Source organism: Delphinapterus leucas, chromosome 4 (genome assembly GCF_059928025.1).
Source record: "Delphinapterus leucas isolate spDelLeu-1000000601 "Yukka" chromosome 4, BTC_Dleu_Yukka2, whole genome shotgun sequence".
In the NCBI taxonomy this organism is placed as follows: domain Eukaryota; kingdom Metazoa; phylum Chordata; class Mammalia; order Artiodactyla; family Monodontidae; genus Delphinapterus; species Delphinapterus leucas.
Genome location: NC_143132.1, coordinates 140,390,374 through 140,415,436, shown reverse-complemented (window position 1 = coordinate 140,415,436; position 25,063 = coordinate 140,390,374). Strand labels below are relative to the sequence as shown.

Below are 25,063 nucleotides of genomic sequence, written 5' to 3'. Positions count from 1 at the left end.
CCTTCCTCTCTCCTTCCCTCCAGCACACCTCATGGTGGCTTGCATCTGGGGAGGGACTGTATGTTTGCTCTCCCCACCCCCTGGACCGAGATCTCCTGCAGCAGGAGAAGAGGCTCACACATCTTCGCTTCCCGGGTGCGTGGCACAGAACCAGGTTGACTGGATGTGGAGAATCATAAGTGAATATTGGTACCTGGTATAACCGTGCCCTTGGCGATACTGAAGGACTCAGTGGAGTTTTCTGCAAGACCGCCGCAGTGTTACAGCCCCTACTTTCCAGTGATAAATGAAGATGAAATGTTCCTTCTTTCCAGCTTGGCATTCCCCTCTCCTGCCCTGCCCTTGCATCTCTACTTTCTATCACCTGAGGGCATGACTCTTATCTTCCCTGTGTGCCATCACGGCCAGGGTCTCTGCTGGCCATGGCAACGTCAAGGCAGACCCCAGATTTCCTGAGAACATGTTTACATGCCAGCCACTTCCCTCCTGAAGCATCCTGGCTGTGGTCTCCTGAGACCTCACGGTCTATCCAGAGATGGTTTTTCAGGCTCCGTGTTGCTTGCCCTCTCAAGACATTAGATGGTGTGGATCTTTCTTCTTAAACGTGTTTCCTACCCTGGGCAGCCCTCCAGCCAGTTCCTCCCAGTTCAGGGCTCTTTATCATCTTCTGCTCTCCCTGCCCCAGGAGACCCAGTCCTCAGCCATCCTCAACCTTCCTTGAGTTGTTCTCCACACGTATTGGCCAATGCCTCCACGTCTTCATTTTCATCTAACCTTTCCCTGGCTTTAGACTGTGTATGAGTGCCCTATTGCTGCTGTAACAAATTACTACAAACGTAGTGACTGAAAACAGCACAAATTTATTCTCTTAACAGTTCTGGAGGCCAAAAATCCAAAACGGGTTGTAAGGGATTATAATCAAGGGGTTGGCAGAGTTGCATTCTTTCTGGGAGAATCTGTTCCTTGCTTTCAACTTCTAGAGGCCAACCTGCTGGTGGCCAAGCACCCTGCCCTCTGTTCCCATCCTCACCTCTCCTTACCTGACTCTGACCCGCCTCCTGCCTTCCGTCTAAGGACCCTTTTGATCACATTGAACACACCTGGTTAATCTCCCCATCCCATGATCCTTAAGTTCATCAATCCGCCGGATCCCTTTTACCATAGAAGGCAACCTCTTCCCAGGCCCCAGGATTTAGGACGTAGACATATTTGGGGGGAGTGAGTGGGCATTCTTCTTTCTACCATAGGAATCATTCCCTCTCATTGTGATCCTTGTCCCATATGCCTTGGTTCAATACATGAGCAGCCATTACCCATTGTGTTGTTATGCAGCATTATTTATTTAACAAGCCCAACACTGATTGACACAGGTGGTGTCCAGTGTTTTGCCATTGTGAACAGTTCTCCAGTGAATAACTCTGTACATTTGTCATTTTTTTATATACAGGATCCATTCCCAGAAGTGCGGTTGTTGGGTCAGAGGGTAAATGTATTTGTAATTTTGAGAGATACTGTCAAATTGTTCTCCCTGAGGTTGAATCTGTCCTCCTGCCAGCCATGTATGAGAATACTTGCCTCCCCACAGCCTTGTCAGCTAAGTAGTTCTCAGACTTTGGGGGTTTTCCAATATGAGAGGTGAAACTATGATATCACAGGGTAGTTTTGATTTGCACTTCTCTTATTGTGAGATTTAGTATATTTTCCTCTGGTTTACGGCCATTAGAATTTCCTTTGCTGTGACTCTCTTCCTAGCCTCATCCCATCTTAAAATTTGGATTACTGGATTTCTTTTCTTATCAATTTTTAGGAGCTACTTTTTTTACTGTAATTTGAGCTACAAATAGTTTCCCATCTTGTCATTTGTCTCTTGCCTTTGCATAGCTTGTCGTTTTTCACGCAGTAGGGGTTTTATGTCACCAAATTTATTATTTTTTCTTTATGTTTTCTGTATTCTAAGATGTTTAGAAATGGCTTCCAGTAGGCCCTTTAAAAATTAATAAAATTGTGTTAAATGTGGGGAGTTGGACATAGGTAGCTATTTCTTCTCTCTTATGAAAAATCCCAGTGAACTGATACTAAAAGAATGATAGATTTATTTGTAAATTTATTTGTAATCCCCAAATCAGTACTCTTGGTGCTTTCACAGTCACTTGCAGATGTATGCTTAGTGGCAAAAAAAAAATTATGTTGCTGACATGCACGTTCCCAGCTAAGCTTTCTCATTTCAGCTGTCATGCTGTAAACAAGTGTCCTGTTCGCATTTCACTTAGTGCCACATTTTTCACATGCTTGTGCATTTTGTTGGTGATTTCACTGTATAAAGTTGCCCCCAAGCATAGTGGTGCAGTACTGTCCTGTGTTCCTAAGAACAGGAGGGCTGAGATGTGCCTTATGGGGCAAATATGTGTGTTAGGTAAGCTTTGTTCAGGCGTGAGTTACAAATCTGACCAGAGGCTAACAGGAAGCTAACCCTGTATTTCCCCAGGAACAGTGGTTCAGTATCTGCTAATTCAGTGTTTGTGGCAACATTATAGAACAGAACTCCCACAAATAATGAAAAATGACTTTAGATGATAGATAGATAGATGGATAGAGACATAGGTAGGTAGGTAAGTAGGTATGTGGATGGATGGATGGATAGGAAGATTGATGATAGATAGATAGAGACATAGAGACAGATAGGTATATAGATAGGTGGATGGATGGTTAGATAGGAAGATAATAGATAGATAGATAGATAGAGACATAGAGAGAGACATAGATAGGTAGGTAGATGGATGGATGGATAGATACCCACAAGAACAAAAAGATTGGAAGAAGAGAAAGTGGTAGATGTATGATTTCAACAGATTTTTAGAAGATGGAAGGTGCATGGAGGAAGGCGGATTAATTTAGCAAAGTAGAGGAAGCTGCACCTGGATGTAGAAGGGATCCTGAGGAAAGCTCTGGTCTTCGAAGCCTAAATCACTGCAGGATGGTGGGATGTGAACTGCAGAGCTGAAAACTGAGGCATTGTGGTGAAGTCCTTACACAGTGTGGTAAGATCCCTGGCTCCAACCTCTGTCTTGTGCAACCTAGTGACTGCGGAGATAATTCAAGGATCAGACGAAACGACTTATAGAAATAGAATATATATATCCGTGAAACAAAACCAAGATGCTATAAAAAAGAAATGCTCAAAAGAGAAGAAAGAGCTTTGGGGTCTGAAAATAGGGCACCAGAACATTTTAAAACATACAAAAAGACTGGAAAACAAAATAAAAGACATCTTTCATAAGGTAAAATTTTTAAAAAGTAAGAAAACAGGGGGAAGGAAAGGTAATAAAATTAACATATCGGTCCTACGTTTCGACTAATTGGAAGTCCAGAAAGAAAGAAGACAGAAATGGAAGAGAGAAAAATTATCAAAACAACAAAAGAAAACCAAAACACTTTTCAGAGCCAAAGGACAAGAATCCTTTGAGTGCAAAGCCATTGAGTGTACAGCCCTTTAAGTAAACACACACACACACACACACACACACACACACACACACACACACGAAGGCATGTTGTGAAATTCTGGAACTTCACGGGGAAAAATATCCTAAAATCTTCCAAAGCAGCACAACAGGTTACACTCAAAGTATTAGTAATCCAAGTAGCTATCACTGTAGCAATACTGACAGCTAGAAGCTAGTGGAGCAATACTTCTAAAGTGTTAAAGAAAAAACAGATTTCAGCCTACACTTCTGTACCCAAACTTAGTTAAAAGTGAAGACAAAGACATTTTTAGGAGTGCGGGGATGCCAGTAACTTCCAGGGCATTGTTTCCTAGGGAGCCACTAGAGGATATGCTCCAGCAAAATGAGGAGGAAGTCAAAACAGAGAAGACACCAGCCATAGACAGTAGTGGAGGGAGAACACAGTCCTGGGAAGCATCCACACCAGATTGAAGCAAGGGTACAGAAAGTTCCAGAAATTATGTCTCCAAGTGGAAAAAAGTAGAATATATTTAGGTACATGGGATAGTTATTGATGGGCAGGAAGAAGAAGTGTTGGAACATGTGGAATGAATTAGTGATGGGTTCATGTAAAACCACACAGATGAAAAAAACTGAGGCCACAGTTAACTCCAGGAAAAATAAAGGACTTAATAATAAATATATTTAAATATTTAATATAAATAATATTATAATTATAATATAATATTATATTTTATATTTAATTATAATAATAAATATATTTAATATAAATATATTTAAATATATTTAAATAAATATATTAATATTTAAATTAATAATAAATATATTTTTTAAAAAAAGGTGTGGTCACAGTACATTACTTGACCCAGCAATATTTGCAATAACACAAACACAGACTTTTGATTTAATTAAAATTATATTCTAACCATTTGGGGCATCAGGAAAGAGAAAGTAAGAAATGTGAATGGGAGCTCTAAGCCTTCATTTCCCATGGTAGGAAATCAATAGATACCTAAAATTGATAAGTAAGGAAATAGTATATAAACAGGCCCTGCCAATTAGTGTTAGGCATTAGTGCTTCGGTAGCAATTTTACAAAAGACTCTTGCAGGCCTCCGGCTTCACATGCCCTCTCCGGGAAGGGAAGGGAAGGGAAGCACCCAGCTGGTGGCTGTCTCTAATCGTTGTTTCAGGTGTGGAGACCAGCGCAGAAGTCCTGCATACTTTTCAGACATAGAAATTGAATTCCTCTCTTCATTCACAGTCATGAATAAGGAGCAAAGTATCATCTTTTAAGCTGTTTTTCTCCCAGATTCTTCCAGAATGGAAACAAGGAGAAGAAAAGAAGAGCACACTGCCATCAGGATACAAACTTTCTCACTGGACCAATGTGTTACCTCCTAATATTCCCCTGCACAAAGGATCTTTGAAAGGATCAAAAGACACATGCATTTCTTAGTAAACTCTACATCGTGTTGTTCTGTTTTGGGAGGGTAAGGGAAAGTTGTGTCGGATGCCTGTTTCTTTAGTGGATTTGCAACTACGGAGAAATTACAGGGAACAAAGGAAGAAGAGCCATAAATACAAATGAAACCCTTTTACACAAGTCAAAGAACCACAGGACATGCTTCATTTTTTTTTTAACACTCCAGGTGTGATCGGAGATTACGTATCCACACAGGAGAGTGGAGAGTTAATTAAAATTTTTGCACCTGTTCCCAGAAAGAAATGTCTTTTCGTTTGATAAGCGGGCTGGCTTTGGAGTGCTGTTTGTGCTTTTCTCTCCTCACTGGAGTGTCACAGAAAAGCAGATCAAAGAGAGCCTTCCATCCGATGCGTTTCCTACCACCTTTCTCAGCTAATGGACTTGAAAGCCTCTTCCACTGACTGCATGGAGTTCATGTCATATTTTAGAAATGTCGTCTTCTGACTGTGTTGATAATATGCAAACCGGCTTTGATAGGTGCTTGTGGAAAACCACATTAACGGTTAATTAAATCAAGACCAGCCCAGAGGGTTGGAGTGGGAGAGTCTGGCAGAATGAAACACCTCACCCTCTACCATTTGTATTTTACTTTTCAACCCGTCCTGTGACAGCCGGCTGGGAACACTTGTGATTGAACTCAGCTCTCTCAAGCAGGGTCATGTTTTGCTGTGTTTTCGCTTCTTCCTTTTAGTCTTTATGATTCTGTACCCTCTGGCTGACATCCCCTACCTTTAGGGGAAAAGCTGTTGGGGAGAAATCCTGCCGTCTTTCTCTTTAAGATGGTGAATGAGGGGAATAAAATAGAGCAAAGCAGAAGCAGCCCTTCGAGGCCTGTCTGGGCAGGCGGGTCAGGCTGCCTCGGGGGTGCCCATTGTCCCGCCGTGCTGGGTAGCCGAGGAGAAAACCCGGCTGGGGCACAGGCACCAATAAAAGGACTCCATCCTGCCACTCAGGGCTTTGTGAGCACCACGCTTGTCCTGGTTGCCATGGCGACTGTCTGTGGCTGGTTTGTCGGAGTGCTTGATAAAGTGGGAAGGTTATTCTTGATAGACCCAAGTAATCTTAACCTTGCAGAGCTTGAGTGTGGATGTACCATTTTCTCTCTCTTCTCTTTAAATCAGGAATGCAGGGATGCGGGCATGGGTTCTCAGGATAAAGCTGCCACAGCAGGTGGTGGGGGCCCTGCCCAGCACAAGGGACACTGGCCGTAACTGGTCTGGAAGGGAGGTCCCGTGTGTCCGGGGACCAGCAGAGACAGGGGTGGCTGGGTCATCCGCTGCCGCCTCTGGCCTGAATGGGGGCTTCAGGGACGGGGCCAGAGTGGGGTTGCCTGTCCCTCTCCCGTCAGTTGGTTGTATTTGTACCTGTCTCTCCTCTCTTTTCCTTTTCTTCCTGCTCCCCTCCTTCATTAACTCCCCTTCCTCTCCTCCTTCCCTTGCCCCTTGCCCCTTGCCCACCCCCCTTCTTTTGTCCCCCACCTTCTCCCCTTCCCCCCGCCATTGCTTTCTGCTGAACCAGTATTAGTAACAGAGCAGAGCCTTTCAAAGTCCCCCGACTTCTCCCCTCCCGGAGGATGAAAGGAAAGGTAACAGCTTTCCTTTCGAGGAAATTCAAAAGTTAACAGCTGATCATTTCTGGCCACAAAATGGCAGACTCTTTTCTGTCATCCGTAGAAACCTAATTGATTATCTAGGCAGTACTTTTCAGACTTAGCTGCATCTCAGCTACTGGGAGCACTCTAAAAAAAATAGAGCTACCGTATCATCCAGCAGTTCCACTCCTGGGTATGTATCCGAAGAAAAGAAAACACCAATTAGAAAAGATACATGCACCCCAGTGTTCATAGCAGCATCATTTATCATTGCTAAGATACAGAAGAAACCCAAGTGTCCATCAATAGATGAATGGCTAAAGAAGATGTGGTACATATATACAATGGAATACTATGCAGCCATAAAAAAGAACGAAATAATGCCATTTGCAGCAACATGGATGGACCCGGGGGGTAGTATGCTTATTAGTGAAATAAGTCAGACAGAGAAAGACAGATACTTTATGTTTCCACTTATATGTGAAATCTAAAAAATAAAATGAATGAATATAACAAATCAGAAACAGACTCACAGATATAGAGAACAAACTAGTGGTTATCAGTGGGGAGAAGGAAGGGGGGAGGGGCAAGATAGGTAAAGGGGATTAAGAGGTACAAACTACTATGTATAAAATAGATAAGATACAAGGATGTAATGTACAGCACAGGGAATATATATTTTATAATAACTTGATATGGAGTATAATCTATAAAAATATTGAATCACTATGGGGTATGCCTGAAATTAATATAACATTGTAACTCAACAGCACTTCAATTAAGAAAAGAAAAAAAACCAGACCCCTGGGTCCCACCCCCAGAGTTTCTGATTGTGCAGGTCTGGGTGGGGTCCCAAGACTCTATTTCTAACAAGTTCCCAGGTGATGCTGCTGGCTTGGGGACCCCACTTTGAGAACCACTGACATAGGCCAAGACTTACTTTATATAGTTGAGGCTCCCCAAGGGTACGTTGGTTGCCCAGTAGCCACGCTGGGACGGATGCCCAGTGATAGGAGTTTTAAAAGCCATTGGGAGAAGCAGGGCTGGTTGTTCCCTCATGTCTCTTCTGGCCCCTGGTTCTGTCCCCAAAAGGCCTCCAGCAGGACAGCCCCTTGCCATGGGCGGTCCCCTCTGAGCAGTGCCGCTCCCCGGGTGAGCCTCTTCTCAGCGCTCCAGGCCCCTCGCGGTCTGCCATTTGTCTGTGCTGGGGTCCCCCCTGGAATGCCTCTTCCCCAGCTCCGCCTGTCCATCTCCACCCAGCCCCTGAGCCCCAGGAAACCCGCCCTGACCACAATCGCACCATCTTTTTGCTAACAGTCCAGCCTCATGGCCCTGCCAGTGGGTTGTTCTTTATTTCGGTCACATGCGTGTTTGTGCCGTGGCCTCTGCTGGACTGAACTCCAGCAGCAGGACTGTGCCTTCACTCGCCTCCGACCCACCTGGGCTCCCAGGTACTTGCTGGATGAGTCCTGTGGCGGCCTCCGCTGGAAGGACTCTACACACACGTCAGCAGTGTTTGAAGCCACTACCAGGAGCTGACCGAGCAGAGATTAGGTGCAGAGTCTGCGCAGGGAGGGCTGGGGCTGGAGTCGGAAGTTAGCCTGCCTCTCGAGAAGGCAGGATGTGGGGCCCGGGCTGGCGGCCTCACAGTGGGATTGTCTCCCTGTGGGGGCAGGACTGGCTTTTTAAATTGAAAGGCAAGCGTCAGTCCGCTCCTCCCTGATTCCAAATGAAACACCTTTCGTCTACTCCTTTACGGCAGGATGTGTAACACAGGTGAAGCTCCCTGTTTGTGTGCACGTGCAGGGGTGTGTGTGTGTGTGTGTGTGTGTGTGTGTGTGTGTTGCCGCTGTGGCTGGATGCAGATGACTCGATCATTTGTCAAATGTAATTTAACTCCCCACAAGATGCTCTGAAACCATCCAAGCGGTGGGTGTTGTCATGGGCTTAGGTACCTCTTGGAGGAGAAGTGATGGTGTTTCTTCAGTGAAACTCACAGGAAGCTATTTGTCCAGACAAGAATAAAACAAAATGAATGGATCAACCCTTTGGCTCTATCTCTTTGCCGACTGCACAGACTGAGTCGGGGCTGGAAAGAAATCCCATGTTGGCAGTTGGGCTCCAAGCTCTTGAAGCATCTTTGGAGCTGGAGTAGGGCCCCAGGCTACAGGGCATCCCGCCCCTTTCTGCTTTGTTGGGTTGGTGGATTGGACGGTCCCCTCTCTGTCCCTCAGACGTCATTGGCTTGAGGCAGCTGCAGCCCTGACTGTGGCCTTTCTCCCCAGGGTGTCGAGGTGCAGACAGACTACGTGCCCCTGCTGAACTCTCTGGCCGCCTACGGCTGGCAACTCACTTGTGTGCTGCCAACTCCAGTCGTCAAGACAACGAGGTAAAAATAACCATCATTACTGTTACTGAACACTTGCACTGTTCGCCATAAGCTCTTCCGTGCGTAACTTATTGAATCCCTGTGAGTCTGGTGCTGTTGCATCAGTTCTCCACCTGGGAAACGGCAGGGTCAGGATTTCAGAGTCTTAACTACCCCCACCCGGAGCACCCCTCTTCCCACGTGGGGAGCCTCGGCCAGTGAGCCGTTGCTGCCTAGCCTGTCACCTGGGCTGAGGGGACCCAGGGCTCTCAGATGCAAAAGAAACTCAGCTTCTGCTGTGTGCCATGTTGCTGGCACGCATGCAAAGTCTCATCGAGTCCTCAAAAAATCCTGTGAGGTGAGGTGGGATTTTTTTGGTTGTATTTAACTGATTTTATAGCTGAGGAAAGTGTGGCCAGGGAGGTTGAAGCGCTAGCCCAAGGTCATGGAGCTGGTCAGTAGCCCCACCAAGGGGACGTGAGGCCCTGGAGTCTCAGCCCTGGCTGTGGCCCTCCCTACGATTTCACGTTCATGGTCGTTTGTCCACCCTCAGCTCTGCCTGCCGTCCCTTGAGCCCGTGGGCTTATCCTAGTCTTACGAACCCTAAAAGCCCTTCCATCTGTCTTTTGGGTTTGCTATCAAGCTGGTCCTTCTAACTACCTGTGGGGTGGTGAGCATAGATGTGGTTCCCATTTTACAGATGAAGAAGCTGAGGCTCAGAGAGGCTCCATCACATACCCAAGGCCACACAGCCAGCAAGTGGCAGAACCCGCGACTAGACCCTCAGTCTACAACGGGCCACCTCTTTGCTGACCTCTGGGGGTACCCCCTCCCATGGTCCTCAGCCCCACGCTACCTGAGTCCTGCTGCGTGCTCACGCCCGCAGGTGATGGATGGCCTGAGGCAAGCCTAGTGACCTGGGGGACAGCAGGCAGTGCAGCCCCAGAGCACAGACAGAGACAGGAGTGTGGGCGCCCATCACTGCCTCTCCTGGGCCCTCATCACGTCCCCCACCCCCCGGGCCTGTGCAGCTGCAGGAGCCAGTCTGCAGCTGCCCTTGGGCCCTGCGCCACCGGGAGATTTCCGTACTGCTTCTTGGCCAAGATTTCTGTGGGCACAGGGTGGTGCCGTGGAGGGGAAGGAACTCCGGATTTGTGACCTAGAGCTTGAACCCAAGTCCTGAGTCGGCCGATTGCTGTCTACCTTGGTCAAGTCCACGTAGCTTCTTTGAGCCAGTTTCCTAGTCCATGCAACTAAGAATGCTGCCTGCCTTCCGTTCCAGAGGACAAGAGCCCCCCTGAGAATGTATTTGAACGTGAAGCCCCCGCTGGCTCTGTGCTCGCAGCCCGGAGGGTAGGGACGGGCTCTCTGTCTCAAGCAGTCCCACATTCTAAATAAGCCTCCATGGTCCTCCACCTTCCTGTCCTTAAATGACCCTTGCAGTGGAGTGGAGAGTACATGGGACCGGGCAGAATCCCCGCTGTGTGACCCCCGGCCTGCTCCTTGACCAAGCTGAGCTGTCCTGTCCTGTCCCGTTGGTGGAAGTAGGGGTCCCATTGTTTGGAGCGTCGGGTGCAATCGCCCAGCCCGGCTGGAGCACAAAATAGAAAATGCTAGTGTCCTCTACCTCCTTTCCCTCCAGCACCCCATGTAGTGACACATCACCTCAGCAGAGAAGACGTTTGCCAAATAGAGGTTTAAGAAAGTGATCCGAAGGCGCGGGGTTCGCGGTGGCCAGAAAACAATGATCTCTATCACAGTATTTCTAGCACCTTTAAAGGCAGCTCCTTGAGAGCCTACCTTCCTGGGAGGAAGGCGCACCCCCTGTGCCATAAAAATGAATAGTGCCCCCAGCCCATTCGTTAATGCCAGTTCCCGCTGCTCACAAGGGTGACTCAGGGTGACTCAGGGTGGTGGCCGGGACCCGTGCACAGCCAGGCCCTCTGCCCAAGCTCCTGTAATCGCTCAGGTCCTCACTGGCCACCCATCCCAGGCCAACCAGGTCCCTCCTCGGCCTCATTCCCAAAGAGACTTGGAAGAGGCCTCCACCCTCTGATATTCACTGAGGCCACTTTGTCATCATTTGGCCAAGATGGTAGCTGTCATTTCACATCACGGGAAAGGGGGTTTTCAGCCAGGAAGCTGCCTTTCAAGGATGCACACAAAGGTTTAGTTGGGCCCCTGCGATAGCAAGCAAGTGTGGGTGGCCTGGGGGTGGGAAGGTGGGGGGCTCCTTGACCTCCGACCTCTCACCCTCGAGCGGCCACCTTCCTTCCCACGGGCAGCCGGCCTGGATGAAGTTCAGGATGGCGGCCTCCGTGTGAGGTGCGGGGCTCCTCTAGGTATAAAGGACGCATTCTCAGCTCTGCCTGTGTTACAGGGAGGGGAACGTATCCACCAAGCAGATTGTCTTTCTTCAGAGACCGCGTCTACCTCAGAAAATCAAGAAGAAGGAATCAAAGGTGAGTGACCTTGGCTGCTTTGTTTTGCTTGCTCTGTTTTGCTCACCAGAGCCCAGGGACACCTGAGCCCCTCAGTGACATGAGTCACATCCGGGGCAGGTGAGGGCGCCGGAGCGCCGGAGGGCCTTGTCGCCGGTCTCCTCCTGCGAGGATGCTCAGGCCACCAGCATTCACGAGACTGAAGGGGGAGTGGGAAGTCAGCTGCAGTGCGACTCGGGCTGGGACGGCTGAGCTCACGCCCAGCTTCTCTGTATCTCTTAATCTCGTTACAAGCTGGTTGACGCCCTGCCCTGCCCTTGGGTCCCTTGGGACATCAGAAGTTTGGGGAGCTTGGCAGAGAGAACCTGCCAGACCACATTCCCCACAGACCCCGCCCTGCAGGTTTGAGTGGCAGTGGCTCGTACAGACAGAGGGCATCTCCCCTGTGGATTGAGTCCTCAGGCCAGGCTGTCCTGGAATGGCCAGGGGCCTTCCCCCTCTCCCTGGACATCACGTGAACAGTGGCACTGAGAGACGTGGCTGTTCTCAGTTTTTCCCGTGTTTCCTGAGACTGAGGCCAAGTCCTCCCCTTGTGTGACATGATTCTGATGCCTCACACCCCCGTGTTCACGGTCACTCGGGAAGAGAGTCGAGGGAACCTGCCAGGCCCCTGGAGCCAGCTGGCTCCCCCTGTGACGGACAAGGCCACACTGTGGGGCAGAGCCCACCAGACCCGCCCGTCCCCTCGCCGGGCACCATCCCCGAGCTCCCCACCCGCGGTTCCTCTTGTTCTTGGGACACAGAGCCCGGACAGCAGCACCAAGCAAGTGAACAGATTGGAGCAGCCCCTCTGCAGCCAACAAATCCGAGGGGGGGGCCACTGGTGGGAGGAACGCCAAGGAAGTAGCTCCGGAGCCAGCTGGGGTGCAGTGCAGAGGAAGGGCTCTCCAAGCTCGGAGATGCCCGTGTGACAGGTGACAGCAGCAGAAGACCAGAGGCAGCCACCGAAGCCACCGTTGCCCACCAGGAGCAGCCAGCCACCAGCTGGAAGACGGATGGCCCCGGGCTGCCACCAGCCACAGCTTTGCCTGGGCTGTGGAGCAGCGTGCATTCACGCAGGGACATTCTAGCAGCACCGCCGAGGTCTCCCGCCAGACGCCAGGCAAAGCCCAGCTTTTGCCCTGACGAGGAGGGCGTGGTGCTGCCTTTTCCTGCCAGCGCGTCCTGGTTGTGGTGCCAGCAGATCCCAAAGGACAGACAGGCGGCTTGATCCTGGTGAAGGCTGCGCATCTCACCCAGGGGACAAGCCAGTGGAAACCCGAGGGCAGGGAGACGTTAGGGGTAGAGCTTTAAGGCTGCTGTAAGAAAGTAGAACAGCGTACCTCAGGGGAAATCCAGGGAGTTGGGAGTCAGCCTTTTCTGGTCGGTAGAGACGTCCACCCGCAGTGAGCTGCACGAACCCGGGCAGACCTGCTCATTCCAGGGCTTGGGGTGACAAGCACTGTTCTCTGTGTGACCTGGGGAGGCCACCTCACTGTTACAGCCCCAGATGGGGGGACTGTAGCATCCCATCACCCCCGTCACCCACTCCTCGCTCAGCTGACGGGTCATCGTCCTGCTCCCAGGAGACGGTGCCCCCCCCACCCTTGGCCATGGCTCCATCCTCACCGTGCCCTAGACCCCGCGTCACTGACACCGTTCATACCCTCCATCGCTCGAAGCACTGTTTTCTCTCGGCTGTCCCACCACTCTCGCCTGGTTTCCCACCTAGTTCCTCATTTCTAGCCCTGTTTCTCCCCATTTTCTCTCACCTCTTCCTTAGAAAACCTCATCCACCCCCAGAGTGAGAAAATCTCACTCAACACCCCTGTGTCAACGAGTCTTACCTCTGCATGTTCAGCCCTGGCTTCTCCCCTGGGACCCCAGCTCCACCTGCCCTGCGGCTACTCACCCCACCCCCCGACCTTAGAGGAACAGCGCTTCCATGGCCCAGAGGCTCCCACACACCTAGAGGTCGCCCTCGGTGCTTCCATCTCCTTCCCACCATATTCAGTCTGTCCTTAAGGCACATCTGTTTTAGGTCCTAGACACTCTGGAACCCCCTCTTCTCTCCATCACCACCGGCCTGGACTACTCCTCCGATCTCCTGATGACAGGTGTCCCCTTCAGATATGTTCTCCACTCAGTGCCAAAGTGAACTTTAAAAAAAAGTAAATTGAATCGTGTCACTCCACTGCTTAAAATGGTTCTAAAGCTTTGGGGTTTTCTTAAGATAAAGATGGAAGCCTGTACGGTGGTCCACACGGCCCTGTGGGATCTGGCCCCCATCTTCTGCATTCCAGCCACTCTGGTCTTCATGCGCGTCCATGCCCCTCGCTGCCACAGGGCCTTTGCTTGGGCAGTTCCTCTGCCCCAGATGTTCTCTTCCTTTGTATTTTTTGGGGATGGTGTTCTCTCCATTTAGACCAAGCCAGGCTCCTCTGTGATTCACTGGGAAGAGCCACGTTCCTCTCCTCTCCGTTTCTAATTATCTGTGATCAATCCTCCACCAGTAGAATCAGACGTTCATTCTGTGAGAACAGACCCTTTTGGTCCTCACTGTTGTATGCCCAATGCCTGGCTTGTAGTTAGCACTCAACAAATACTTGCTGGGTCAATGAGTGAATAATCAAACTTCTGAGCCTGGGACATGCACAGGATGTCTAGCACTGAAATTTCAGACAAGAGATTGCAAGATTCAAACATCAAGGATGCAGCATATTTAGTCCTCTTTAATCAGCCAAGTGGACAAAAGCCTCCAGTCAAGACCTTTCACCGTTTGAAAGAAACCTCTCTGTGTACCTCTGAGTGTGGCTTTCAAAGCAAATATTAACCTCCTTGGAAGGTAACAGGTGATTTCTACGACACGGGAGAAGTCTGCCTTCCCACTAAATTACTTGAAGTGGAGACAGATACGGATGGTTTCTTAATGTGTGAATGAAATCACCAGCCCTGCTGACGTGGAGCTCTGGACACACACGCTGCTGTAAAGCGGAGGATTTTTCCTTTTCTGCACGCACTTCTGGCATGGACCGCTAGTCGGGGTTTTTCTCAGTTTAGGTACCGGCAGTACACTCACGTGCCACACACACACCTGGCTCAGGAAGGCCCATCCACCCTGCTCAACTTGCAGCTGCTGGTTGGGTTCAGAGACTCGCCCTGGAACTGCTCAGGCTGTGATGCATCCTTCAGGCTGTGGATGCTACAGTTCTCCCCTCAGAGCCTGCGCACGGAAAGCTCTACCACCTCGGATCTGAAATACAGTTGACCCTTGAACAACGTGGAGGTTAATCCGAGTGTAATTTGTAGTGGGCCCTCCGTATCCAAGGTTCACTGACCCGAGGATGCAACCAACCACTGACCGAACAGCACTGTAGTTTTTACTCTTGCCAACCATCCGCGTGTAAGTGGACCTGCATCGTCCAAGGGCCAACTGTAGTTTTGGTTGTTCCGTAAAGACTGTGACTTTGGGCAAGTTACTTAACCCCTCTGAACCTCTACATGCTCATCATAATAATGGTGCTAACAATGCCTAATGAGAGTACCGCTTTGGGGATTCAGGGAAATGGGAAAGCTTGTCCCAGTGTGAGACACTCAGAACATTTAGCTTTTAGATTATATAGACCCTGAGTTCGGGCCACTGCTACTTCCCTGCTTCATGAGAATGCCCTCTTCAAAAGGAGAGAAGGAAAGGAGAAGACTCCAGCCAGAGCCTCCGGGTGACCTGGCTGCAGCACCGGGACAGCTGTGGTGGCTTGGGAACCCCGGGCAGCTTGGGGAGTCAGTGACATCACCACTCCCCATCTGAGGACACAGAAAACGGTGCAGTCCTCGAAGACATTTGGCTTGGCAGATTTTTCTGGGATGACTCCGAAGGACAGAAAAACATTGGCTGGAGTAGTTCCCATCCAGCTCGGCATGGACAGTCCCAAATCTTTCTCTGCCCAGCAGCCCAGGCAGGGTCCTGAAGAAAGTGGCTGGTGTGCCCGCCACAGGCCCTTTCCGGTCTGTGTCCTTCTGTCGTATTATATCAGGAGATCAATGCAGTGTGATCCTCTACAGGAAACTGGATATGGCCAGGCACCGGAGGAACCATGAGTCTGTTGTCTATTTATAGCAAGAGCAGCCTCTGAGAGGACATCGGGTTTGCATTAGAAAATAGCCAGGGTCCAGGATGGAGTCTGGCACAGGTAGAATGGGCACAGCTATACACCGCCCACCCGCAGAGGGTGCTGTGCCCATCCACTACGGTGTGGGTTGGCCCCCGGGGTGTACACCCAGACCTGGGGGCAGGGGCAGCTCTTTTGGACATGAATAACTTGCCCAAAGACAGACAGCTAACGAATGCCAGAACCGAGGTTTGAACCGGGGTCTTAGCCACCACACTACGTGTAATGCTTTGGTGTCTTAGCATTTAGGGCCTTTCAGCCGAAGCAATCTCCCCAGTTTTCTGGCAAAAGTAAAACTTCCTCTAGCTTCTCCGAGAGTTGACTGCCTCTCAGATCGCTATATATAGGCCCGTTTGACTGGCCTTTTTCTAAGAACATGCAAAATGCAGAGGGTCTGTTTGGAGACAGCCATTAAAAAAAAAAAAAAAAAGGCTCTTCCATTTGGGCTGGAATTAAAATGCAGCAGCTTCTGCACACGACAAGGCAGCAGTTATGAAGCATGATTGCATGGTACCCAAGAGCTGGTACCCAAGAGCCATGCAGGGCTGGCACTGGAGGCTGCAGCATCTGTGCTGAGGTCAGAGGTCCTGGTCCTGCACTGGTGCTTAGGGGGCCCCAAGATGCCTGCTTGGCAGTGTCTACTGAAGTGGGTGCCTTTGGGTTGGGGTCTGAGGCACCACTTCACCTGCAGAGGGGGTCCATTGTTGCAAACTCATGGCTTGGGTGGAAGAAACTCAAACTACCCCCAGAGGGAAGTCCATCAGCCATCGTACAAGAGAGCCCCCAAAAAGGAGTGCCCTGGGGAAACCCAGCCAACGCTGTAGGTGAACTCATTTGGGATTTGCAGGGAGGGCGGGTGGAGGAAGACAGGATAAATGTTAAATCCTAACCTCAGCACGCACTTCACTCTTTTTCCTCTTCTTTGATGGAATATTCAAATTTACCAGTCTTGTCCAAAAGGGGCTCAACACACGAACCCCAGGTTGTGTTCAGCCTCGGAGCCCTGAGTGTGTTTAGGCAGATGTCTTATTTGAGGAAGTAGACTTCTACCACCGAAAACGCCACAAAGTTGGCAGATTTTTAAGAATTCACATAGCACATTTTTGCTTCTTCCTAGCAAAGTACTCAGATTTATCTATGCATGGTAAAGCCTTAGGAAATGGTTTTCCACTGATGGTGCAACTGCCCCCCCGGGCTCCCCTCTCTAGCCTCGCCAGAAGTCATTTGAACGGATGGCTCCCTTTATTTTTCTTTCAGTCACAGAATGGCTTAGATTTAAGTCCATATTTGGTGAAACCAGTGTGCTGCGACTCAAGTGGAAAGAAATGAAACGAAAGAAAGAAGTGGAACTTCAAGCGCAACCACGTGTCCCTGGGGCCCGGAGCTGCACCTGCGGGGTGGCCGAGGCCCTTGCCCAGGGTCCAGGCCCCCGATTCTCTTCCCAGCAAGACCCGTCTCTCCCTGGGGCCTCCTGACTCCAGTCCTCCCCCACCCAGCACTCTCGGGGCTTCGCTCTTGTTCTCCGTGCCTCTCACAGCTGGGCGTGGCACGTCCCCAGGACCCTGTGGCTGGTGTCACCCCAGGTGTGCAGCACGCAGCTCCCGGCCTCTGACTCTGAGCACCGGGGACCGGGGCCCCAGGATGGCAGGGCTCAGAGGGGCCTTTGCTCAGGAAGACTGGGGGACCCCTTATGTTTGGGGAGTGGAAGAAGGCCACAGTTCTCGCTGCGTTGTTACCCAGGAGTGCATCCCTCTCTTGTAAACACAGGGACCCATTTCTCCGAGTCTTCCTTCACTACCCTTCACGTTTCTGTGTCTGCTGCAGCTCATTCGCCCGGATTTATTCCAAGCACACAGGCTCCCAAACTGTCTTCCTCCAGAGCAGCTCCTGCTGTCAGCAGACTCAGCAAGACTTTGAATTTTTTCCCCTCTTTTCTTCCTCAAATTAATTTCTCTTTCTGGAGATCAGCCAGACCTGATGTGTGGATGCACCAGTAACTCCTCACTAAGCCCCAAGCTGTGTTTTGACTCTTAAAATTTCAGGACCGGCTCCCCTGAAACAGGGAGCTTGGCTAGCTTGACCGGGCTCTGCCGTCCTTCCATTCATCCATCTCACAAAAGGTTTTGAGCACCTTCTCTGCGCCAGGCTCCATGCTGTATCCCAGGGATGCAGGGGTGCAGAGGACAGATGGCATCCCTGACCTTCTGGACTCACATCTTGTGTCAGTAATGGTAACAGCAGACACACCGGTATATTGTGTGCTGGGCACAGTGCTAAGCCTGCTATGTGGATTATTGCATCATTGAATCGAAATAAATACCCTCTAAGGCAGAGTTTGGCAAACTACGGCTCTCAGGCCAAATCCGGCCCACTGCCTGTTTTTGTAGATAAAGCTTTATTGGAACACAGTCATGCCCGTTTGCTCACGTGTTACCCATGACTGCTTTTGTGCTATGGCAGAGTTGAATGGCTGCAACAGAGAACATAAGGCTGCAAAGCTTAAAATAGTTATTACCTGCCTCTGTACAGAAAAGGTTATCGACCCTGATTTAAGTTAGAGTTACTCCCCCCATTGTATAGATGAGAACACAGGCCAGTCTGGGGCGGGGGCGGTGGACTCTTCACGTGGGCGGTCTCCCTCCACGGCTTTGATGTGACCCCGTCCTTGCCCAGCTCTGTTGCTGACTGTGCGCTTGATCCTCTCTGAGCTCCATAGACTTCCCTGTCCCACAGGGAAATGCAGGTGGGGCTCCCTGGGAAGCAGCATCTGAGATGGATTTGGATGCGGTTTTAGGGGGAGTGCCCTTGGGAACAACACCTGTTGGGGAAGGAGGGCGCAGGAGTGGGCAGAGGGAGATGTTGGGCTGTGATCGTGGCTCTGGAGCAGGGATGGTCTTTTAGAGTTGCCCAGAGTTGGAAACAGGAGGATGGGCCGTTGTCCATGCCTGGACCAGTCATTGGTCGTAGCTTGCCCCCGGAAGGGAGTGAGACCTTTGGGGAGGTGGCCGGACTCAGAGAGGAGCTTGGCTGGGGGCTGTCAGCCTGCCCATCCTACAGGGGGACCTGAGCACCCGGGTTCAGTGCCCTTCTGGCTGGGGTGAGCTGATGAGGTGGTGACCAGTGCGTAGTATCTGTAGCTGCTCAGAGTGGAAAGGAGTGGCCGGAGCCCTGGCACTTAGGAAGAACAGGCCCGTGTCCCCTCACCCACCCTGGTCCTCCAAACGATAGGATTTCAGCACCTTCTTTCCCAGGCCTTTGTTATGGGGCCAGCTGAAAGAAATACCCCTCGTCCCCTACAAAACCCTGGAATCCACATCTAAAATACACGCCATGGCAGGATCGGCAGGCTCTGGGTGGGTGTGACGTTTGGGCTGTGATTCGGTTTGGTGCCAGGATTGCCCTGCTCCGGGAATACCGGGCATTGCGTCTTGCTGCCAGAGGTGACGTGGGCGTGAATGCAAACAAATATCCAGGGGAAGCTCTAGATTCACAGAGGATGCGTGTATTTATCCCCATCGTCTCTGATTTCTAGTTTCAGTGGCGATTCTCCCGAGACGAAATGCACAACAGGCAGATGAGGAAATCCAGAGGTAAACTCGGTGCCAGAGAAAAGCAGCAAGCAGAGGAAAATGAGAGGAATCTAGAAGACCAGTTTCCCAAAGCCGGAGACGTGGAAAACCGTGTGCCGGGGCTGCAGCAGGAGGACTGGGCCTCCGCGGAGGTGAAGGTCCCCGTGCAGGCGGAGGTCCCGGGAGAAAAGCTGTGTCCTGACGGCCGGCTCTGGGTGGAGGCTGGGGCCGTGCAGAACGGTCCCTTCGGCCACAGCCCCGCCCCGGCAGGGGGCTGCTCTGGGCACCCCAGTCCTGATCCTAGAGAGGATGCCGGGGAGGGGGATGCTGAGGAGGTGGCTGCAGAGCCCGCAGCAGCAGAGGACAACTGAGGCTCAGCAGGTGGTGCTGAGGCGTGAAGAGCTGGCAGACCTGGGGCACAGTGCCAGCTGGGCTGGGGGCTGATGGGCCCTGGTGTCACGTGTTACCCTTCGGCTTGGCTTGACCTCTCCTTGCGAGCTTACCTGAGCCCTCCGAGGAGGAGCTGGCTCCCTGACAGTGTTGGTTTCTGCACATCCATTTGAAATGTGTCGTAAGGCCCTGGTGTTAGAACACAAGAGGACGGGTTACTTCCAGACATGCAGGCTGGAGGCCCAGCCCCGGCTCCACACCACTCCTCCAGGGAGGGGCTGGGCCATCCAGTGCCTGGGCCCACCCCCACCCAGAGCCTCCAGGGGGCCTTTGGGCCAAATCCCCGGGCCTCCCTGGCTACGAGTCAAGGCTGAGTCGTCCATCCCCACACCCCGAGATGGCCGCGTCCAGCCCGTGCTGTCTGCTGCAGCTACTTGGTGATTGTAACAACCCCTGGTGCCCAGTCGGGCTGCCTTTCTCCGTCTAACCCCGCCGGACCTTGCTGCTTTGGCAAAGAAAATAACATTGGGAGGGGAGGTGCCCCACCTCCTGGCTTTTCTCCAAGTGTTCCCATAGATACTGGTAATCTGAAAATGAAGAGGTAATTCTCTGTGTGTACCCACTCTTGCAGAATGTCCAAGAAAGTATTCTGTCTTAGTGTTAATGCCAAAAATTTTTTTAAAGATTTTGTATTCAGCACATCACATGAACACACGTTCTTTCTGTCATTTCAAGGCAAACCGACTGGCGGCGAGCCCTTGTAACGTGCTATTTTAATCATGTGTCATTAGCCAAGTCACTTCCCATGTATGCTATGATGTGTTTATATCGTCCAGAATGTGGCTTTAAGTAGATGCAGCTGGCAAACCTTGGAGAGAGTGTCAACCGTCTTGACCAACATCCTGTCTCTTCTCTTTCTTGTTTAGTTACTTAAAGCAATAAATCATCTATGAGTTTACTGCACTGTGAGTATTGAGTATTTATCATGTTGCAGCGACAAGTCCTATAGCCTCGTGTCCCCTATTCACGCTTCCTAAGTTTCTAACTCCTGGCAGCAGCTGGATGACTTTGGAGTAGAGATCAAAGCTTCTGTGGAAGCAGCGGAGCCAGCTGAGCATGCTCTGCTTTCTCGTCATTTGTAGAAAGAAGACAAAAAGCGGGATTCAGGTGCCACCAGGTAAGTCAGGGCACGGCCATCTCCCATCACCCCGGGGTGGTGGAGACAAGTACCTTTTTAAAACAAATAAGAAGCCCCACGTCAATTTCTAAGCATGTCTCCAAGCTTTTAAGTAAATTATTTAATGAGGTAAGTCTTTTACCTGCTTGCAAATTTGCTAAAATAAAACACATTTTAATATATTTTTATAGGGCAGAATTGAAAACCCTTACACAGCCACATTGTACAGTCGTTTTCCTTTTGATTTTTGAGCAAACTTCACACCCAAGCCCCAGAGCTTACAGAAAGGCTGAAGGCTCTGTTCGAAAAGAAGATAGGGTTTTTTTTTTTTCCAGTTATACATGTATATGTATTTTTCAGATTCTTTTTCCTTATAGATTATTACAAAATATTGAGTAGTTCCCTGTACTATACAGTAGGACCTCATTGGTTATCTATTTTATACATAGTAGTGTGTATATGTTAATCCCAAACTCCTAATTGATCCCTCCCATCCTCCTTCCCCTTCAGTAGCCCTAAGTTTGTTTTCTACGTGGGTCTACTTCTGCTTTGTGTATAAGTTTATTTGTATCATTTTTAAAAAGAGTCCACATATAAGCGGTATCATATGATATTTTTCTCTATCTGACCTACCTCATTTAGTACGATAATCTCTAGGTCCATCCATGTTGCTGCAAATGGCATTATTTTATTCTTTTTTATGGTTGAGTAGTATTCCATTGTATATATGTACCATATCTTCTTGATCCATTCATCTGTCAGTGGACATTTAGGATGCTTCCATGTCCTGGCTATTGTAAATAGTGCTGCAATGAACATTGGGGTACACGTATCCTTTCGTATTATGGTTTTCTCCAGATATATGCCAGGAGTGGGATTGCAGGATCATATGGTAGCCTTATTTTTAGTTTTTTAAGGGACCTCCATACTGTTCCTCATAGCGGCTGTACCAATTTACTTTCCCATGAACAGTGTAGGAGGGTTCCTTCTTCTCCACACCCGCTCCAGCATTTATTTGTAGACTTTTTGATGATGGCCATTCTGACTGGCGTGAGGTGATACCTCACTGTAGTTTGGGTTTGGATTTCTCTAATAATTAGCGACATTGAGCATCTTTTCATGTGCGTTTGGCCATCTGTATGTCTTCTTTGGAGAATTGTCTGTTTAGGTCTGCTCATACTTTTAGTTGGGTTGTTTGGTTTTTGTTTTGGTTTTTTTTTTGATATTGAGCTGTATGAGCTGTCTGTTTATTTTGGAAATGAATCCCTTGTCAGTAGCATCATTTGCAAATATTTTCTCCCATTCTGTAGGTTGTCTTTTCATTTTATTTATGCTTTCCTTTGCTGTGTAAAAGCTTTTAAGTTTAATTAGGTCCCATTTGTTTATTTTTGTTTTTATTTCCATTACGCTAGGAGACGGATCCAAAAAGATATTGCTGCGATTTATGTCAAAGGGGGTCCTGCCTATGTTTTCCGCTAGGAGTTTTATAGTATCTGGTCTTATTTAGGTCTTTAATCCATTTTGAGTTTATTTTTGTGCATGGCGTTAAAGAATGTTCTAATTTCATTCTTTTACATGTAGCTGTCCAGTTTTCCCAGCACCACTTTTCGAAGAGACTGTCTTTTCTCCATTGTATATTCTTGCTTCCTTTGTGGTAGATTAATTGACCATAGGTGAATGGGTTTATTTTAGTCCTGTTCCATTGATCTATATTTGTTTTTGTGCCAGTACCACACTGTTTTGATGACTGTAGCTTTGTAGTATAGTCTGAAGTCAGAAAGCCTGGTTTCTCCAGCTCTGCTTTTCTTTCTCAAGATTGCTTTGAGAAGGTAAAGGAATATGTACATATATTTTCATACAAATTAAAAAAAAATTTTGTTCTAGTTCTGTAATTTGATAGGGATTGTGTTGAATCTGTAGATTGGCTTGAGTAGTATGGTTATTTTGACAATATTGATTCTTCCAATCTAAGGACACGGTATATCTTTCCATCTGTTTGTGTCATTTTCAGTTTCTTTCATCAGCATCTTATAGTTTTCCAAGTACAGGTCTTTTGCCTCCTTAGGCAGGTTTATTTCTAGGTATTTTAAGACAGTTTTTAAAAAATAGATAGTTTTAAAGAAGATGTTTTTTTAAAGTTATTTTAAAATGACATTTTCCACAATTATACTCAGAAACATCTATATAGTATTTTGATTTAATACAAATATTACCTCTTAGCCCATATCTTAAAGGATCATGACTCTTGAAAAATAGGCTCCATAGCAGCAGGCTGGGACAAAAACCACGCCCATCTCTCAACTCTGAAAAGCATAGACTCCCAGCTGCACCCTTCAGGTGGATGCCTTGCATCACCCAGAGTTGGATATATTTTTCAATAAGCAGACTGTGGGTGGTTTCCCTGGGGAGTGGCCTGGGCCTTGGGATTTGTAAAACCCCCCAGAATTCTATGGTGCAGCCAAGGGTGAGACCCACGGCCGCAGGACAGCCATGAGTCGAATCACAGCTTGTTCCGTGTGAAATGAGATGCTTGTTACAAAAAGTAAATAAGCCCCTAAATCCCAGTCCCTACATCCTGCATGTCCCTTTTAAGTGTGGGGATTCCTGAAGGAAATTTTACTTTGCTGTGGTTGCCAACAGGGAAAAAGGCTATTGTTGGCACTGACAAGGTCCCGGTGACCAAAGTTGCGAAGACTTGCAGGGTTTGGCGTAAGGCTTGTGCATGTGGTCATTAGTCTCTGGGGCTGCAGCTGTCACAGTGGGTCTGGAAGGAATGGGGTGTTTTCAGGGGTGATCAGGGTACGGAGGTGGGGACCCAAGTAGCTGCCATAGGCACTGTGGCCACCACTGTGCAGCCCAATGGGCTGTTATAAAGCATAGCAGACCCCATCCTAACAGAAACATTGTAATAACGTTTAGAGTCTTAAAGTTAGTGGCCTATAAGTAACAAAACACTGACCATCAGTCCAATCCTTGTCTGAATTTTTTCAGACTTCTAACTGGATCATACTTTAGAGTTATGCTTGATGGGACTGGCTTCAAGAAAACATGAGAAGGAGACATTCTAATTCATTTCTTATGAAGCATGTTTTATCTGTAATCTAAACGTATTAATCACGGCCCGTTCTAAACCACAAATCATCCTAGTTCAGGACGAGCTCTCAAAGCAATCAGTGGGCTATTATTAGTAGTAGGAATACGCTGACGCAAAGCTCACCACCCACACCCAGTGCAGGGCCGTACTGGCCCTGGGGACTGTCCTGCTGGGCTCCCCTGAGCAGGCCGAGAGCAGCAGATGGGATTAAAGATGACGTGAGACGGCTGGTGAGGGGACAGGCTGGAGGCAGCTGGGCATGACCCTTGCTTCCCGCAGCCCTGCTGGAGGTGCTGGCACCAGGTGGGCAGCACGGGACGGACTCCCAGGGGAGTCCAGGTTTCCCGTACCTGCCCCAGAGTGACGGCATCCCGTCAGATCCAAGGTCAGGACCCAACGAACCTTCGCCTGGGTTTGAGGTAGCTGTCCCCAGAAGAGGAAGTAAGGTGGTATTCCCCACGGGTTCCTGTTGCCTGGCGTCGCTTCAGCAGCCAGACCAAAGCTCACGGGCCATAGGCCACTGGGCCCTGCACCTGGCAGGCGCTGGCTTCCCCAGCCCCTGTGCGTTCACGTGGGCACGAGGGGCCAGATCTCTCACTCCCCAGACCTGTGGCTTTAGCTCCTATCCACTGTGCCGTGTGCTGGGGAGACGGAGCCAATCCTGGCTCCCTTGGAGCTCACAGCAGACACCCAGCAGTTGCGCAGGAGTGGTAACTGCACTAACATGGGCCGTGGAGAAGCTCAGGGGGCCGTGAAGACGGGCGTGGGGCGGAGGGTGCAGCCGGCTGGGGAGGCTTTGTGGAGGAGGTCAGCGTTGAGGCTGAGACCTGAAGGCCAAGGTCGGGGGAGCTGTCCCCGGGGAGGCAGCGTGCCTGGTGGCTAAGGGCGTGGATGCTGGGGCCATGGTGCTGGCTAGAAGCCTGACCCCAGTCCCAGGCATGAGGCCTTGGGCAAGTTACTTACCCCTGTGTAATATGGGGATGATAGCTGTGAGAATCAAATGAATGCATGCAAAGTGCTTGGAGACTGGCTGGCACACAGTAGGTGCTACATAAATGTTAGTGTGGAGGAGGAGTCTGAGGGCGGGCTCTGAAGACTCTGCAGTGGACTGGAGAATGAAGAGGGGCTGAAACTACCAGTCACACTGGAACCAAGCAAGCATTGTCATTGTCAAAGGCATTTCCTCAGAATAATGAACATTCCGGGGCTTCCCTGGTGGCGCAGTGGTTGAGAGTCTGCCTGCCAATGCAGGGGACACGGGTTCGAGCCCTGGTCT

The 25,063-nt window shown here is 49.6% G+C and overlaps 1 protein-coding gene across 1 annotated transcript in view; it reads left to right on the top strand.

The window, feature by feature from the left end:
- The window catches only part of RFTN1 (raftlin, lipid raft linker 1), a 210,594-nt gene extending 190,093 nt beyond the window's left edge, over positions 1–20,501 (top strand). The window contains exons 8-10 of the mRNA XM_022561725.2: positions 8,826–8,929; positions 11,289–11,370; positions 19,090–20,501. Coding sequence (XP_022417433.2) covers positions 8,826–8,929; positions 11,289–11,370; positions 19,090–19,497 — 594 coding nt within the window. The 3' untranslated portion in view covers positions 19,498–20,501. The remainder of the gene's footprint in view (positions 1–8,825; positions 8,930–11,288; positions 11,371–19,089) is intronic.
- The last annotated feature ends 4,562 nt before the right edge of the window (positions 20,502–25,063 follow it).